Consider the following 3,335-nt stretch of genomic DNA (forward strand, 5'->3'; position numbering starts at 1 on the left):
CAGACCCACTCAAAATATGCGCATCGACGTTTCTAGAAAAAATTCGTTTTTTTTTAAACGCTTATATCTTTGAAACTACTGGAGAATTTTTCAATCTGTTTTTTTTTTTTATCGACGCAGAATTGTTCAACTTTTTTTGATTTCAAAAAGAAGAAATCGAACAGATATTGATTTTTCGCTCGAAGATAGTCGATCTTAAAGCAGCGTGGGTCTCACAGACCCGGTCCACAGTTCTCGTAGGTTTTTTTATGCTACGATCGAAGGATTAGACCTGTTGAAGTTTTTGTTTTGTCAGCAGAACGTTTCGTTGACGAAACAAAAACTGAAGACTCAGCAAATTTTTCTTGCTGGTCATGCAAAACTTTTTTCCGAGAATGACTTGCGAGAATGACTTATTAAAAGCATTGCGCGCAAATTAAATAATGTAACTGTTGCAGAAACACAAAGGAATGGAATGGTTACACGTATAAAAGAGACTACTATAGACGAGGAGAGAGTTCAGCGTGCGTAAGAGGCGTAAACTTTGCATCAGGAAACTTCATGTTTCTTTTCCCAAGCACGCGTACTTAGATCAAGCGACTCGCTTTTGCGCTTTTAAACTTTTCTGCTTCCCGCATTCGAATGTCTCTCAACCAGTTATGTATGAAATATGACGCCGTATGTGACTGGCAGACTTTTCTCAGTTAAAAACTGTAATAATTGAAAAAAAATAAAAGAAGAATATAAACGAGGCGATGCTTGTATGTTTAACGAGAAAGAACATTTTTATTTTATTTCTGAACAGCAACAACTTTACAAAGACAAAAATGTGACGTAAAAACAATTCTGCTGTTTTCTACTTCGATATTCTTAATTAAACTTACCGAATCGGTAAGTGTAGCAAGAACATTTTATTTAAGAATAGCGTTGTACACAAGTTTAGTAACTTGTAACAGTTTGTTTCGGTTGAGTTGCAGCGGCATTGGTAGCTGCAACGGACGCAGCACTTTCATCATAATTTTTTTTAGTGTAACTGCGCACAGCCCGTTCCACGGCATTTCTTTCTAAACGACCGTTTCCTAGATCTGCTAGAGTTAGCGCTAGTGCACTTATCATTGGTGCTACACCATCAACGCTAGGAGCAGACCCTTCAAAAGCGGCGTCGGAGGTTAAAGCAGAAGCATCACTGGCACTTCTTTCTAGACGACTGCCTCCTAGACCTCCTAGATCTTCTAGACCTTCTAGATTTTTTAGAGTTAGCACTGGTGCATTTATTATTGGAGCTACACCATCGACGTTAGAAGCAGACCCTTTGGAAGCGGCGTCGGAGGTTAAAGCAGAAGCAGCACTGGGACTTCTTCCTGGACGACTGCCTCCTAGATCTTCTCCTAGACCTCTTAGAGTTAGCACTGGTGCAGTTATCATTGGTGCTACACCATCGACGTTAGAAGCAGACCCTTCGGAAGCGGCGTTGGAGGTTAAAGCAGAAGCAGCATTGGCACTTCTTGCTAGACGACTGCCTCCTCCAATACCTCCAAAACCTCCTAGCGCTGGTATCGTACCGCTAAGACCAGATTCTCCGGCGGAACTTGCAGCAGAAGCGGCACTGGCACCGCCCGCGGCACCGTTGAACAGCGGGAATACATGTGGCGCAGTGACGAAGTGATTCAACAGACGAAATCTGGGCGGAATGTTCAAATGTTGTCCCAAACCAAGACGGAAGTCATCGAAGTAAGTTCTGAAATTGCCGAAGGCAGATGATGCCGCGTCAGAAAATTGTGAAAGTAAACTATGTGAGTATTCTCCAAACCTGGGAAAAGCGAGGTTCGCGAGAGAAGGTAGGGAACTGAAAAGTCCTCCTGACAACAATGACGCTTGGATCACCTGTGACAAATTGGGCAAAGTTAAAGCGGTATGACAAATAAATTTAAACAAATGTCTTGATGTCTTAAACTAATTTATTATAAATAATATTAAATAATAATTTATATATATAAATAATATTAAATAATAATTTAAATAATATTAAATAATAATTTCAAATAATAATATAAACCAATTTTTTTTTTTTTTTTTTTTTTTTTTTAAATTGAATATTAAATAATAATTAAAAAAAAAATATATATATATATATAATTTTAGCAATACGTGTGTATCGTGTACAAACGTGTGTACGTACAAACACTTCTCTTCATTAAATATTTCCTTTTGTAATTAAAATTGTAACAAGGTAAAAAAAATGTGGATACTCACATTTGCCGAAACGAGCGCTAGGAAGACCGCGGTAAGAGCGTGACTTCGAACCATGTTGAGTGCTACGTTGCGTGTAACTGCGAGATGCGCTGTACTTTTTACAGTCGATTGCAGTCGAATGATTCTTCTCTAGATCGAAAACGCCCTTTTATATACGGTGCGGCAGCCGAATATTTTCTCACACACACACACACACACACGAGAATAATATCTATATAATTCGGGAATTATCAATTTAAAATAACATTGATTTTGTTTCGTGAAATATCTTTAAACAGTGAGACACGTCTCGTCTCTCTTTCTTTCTCTAGATATGTCGTCAATTTTTCCGCACGACTGTGATGCAATGCAATTGAGATAACGTAAGCAGAAACCTCATGCGCGATCATTTCAATTCAATTGATTCGCGCACGATTCCAATCTCACGTTTCGCCGCGTCCTTGAGGCGCGTCCACGTGTACGAAATATATTATCGAATAAGCGTCAAAAAGCAAGTAGATATAATGTAACAATATAAAAGAAAGAGAGAGAGAGAGAGAGAAGTGAATCAGCTCCGAGTAATATATTTTGTCACATCTCATATTCGACACGACCCGCGCGCAGATAATATGAGCTTTTTTTGTTTTAAAAAGAACTACTACTGATCGCGGAAAAAAAAACTGTCGCGAAAAGTGAAAAGTTTTCGAAATAAATCGTCTCTATTTTGCAAATGGACAGCAAAGTTGGGAGAATTTCGATGCGTCGACAATGCGGTTGTCAATCTTCCGGTGCGTAGAGAACATTCGGGGGCGCTCGGCTGTTGTAAATTTTAATTGGAACAAAATTGATTATCGTCGCGCGCGGCGGCGCGGCGCACAGTTCACTGAGCACAATTCTCGCCTCTTTCCCTTGTGGAATCTCTATAATAGAAAATAATGAGAAATATCACGGTCGCGGGTACATATCCGTATTCGCGAGTTCCACACAAGCGCGGGCGCGAATTTCCTTTCTCCGCAAATTATCCGAGCTAATTATTATTCAATAATGAGATCATTATCGTTGTATGTGCGTTTTGTTCAAATAAAACGCGCGAATGTCACTCGTGAAAAGAATAAATTACACAC

General features: G+C 39.3%; 1 protein-coding gene across 1 annotated transcript; it reads right to left on the reverse strand.

The window, feature by feature from the left end:
* Positions 1-744: 744 nt before the first annotated feature.
* LOC109859821 (glycine-rich protein 1-like) lies at positions 745-2,356 on the reverse strand. The gene is made up of 3 exons (XM_020438419.1): positions 2,233-2,356; positions 1,790-1,863; positions 745-1,717 (listed from the first exon to the last, which is right to left on the reverse strand). Exons 1-3 carry the CDS (start codon positions 2,284-2,286, stop codon positions 919-921), a joined length of 927 nt encoding a protein of 308 aa, XP_020294008.1. The 5' UTR covers positions 2,287-2,356; the 3' UTR covers positions 745-918.
* Positions 2,357-3,335: the final 979 nt, after the last annotated feature.

The sequence above is a fragment of the Pseudomyrmex gracilis genome, unplaced genomic scaffold (genome assembly GCF_002006095.1).
Source record: "Pseudomyrmex gracilis isolate BER0280 unplaced genomic scaffold, ASM200609v1 scaffold_7, whole genome shotgun sequence".
In the NCBI taxonomy this organism is placed as follows: Eukaryota; Metazoa; Arthropoda; class Insecta; order Hymenoptera; family Formicidae; genus Pseudomyrmex; species Pseudomyrmex gracilis.

Excerpts from the sequence above, each read along its gene's own strand:
- LOC109859821 (XM_020438419.1), bottom strand. The coding sequence starts at position 2,286 with ATGGTTCGAAGTCACGCTCTTACCGCGGTCTTCCTAGCGCTCGTTTCG. Across the intron at positions 1,864-2,232 it reads TAGCGCTCGTTTCGGCAAAT|GTGATCCAAGCGTCATTGTT; the intron begins GTGAGTATCCAC and ends AATTTGTCACAG. Across the intron at positions 1,718-1,789 it reads GCGAACCTCGCTTTTCCCAG|AACTTACTTCGATGACTTCC; the intron begins GTTTGGAGAATA and ends CGGCAATTTCAG.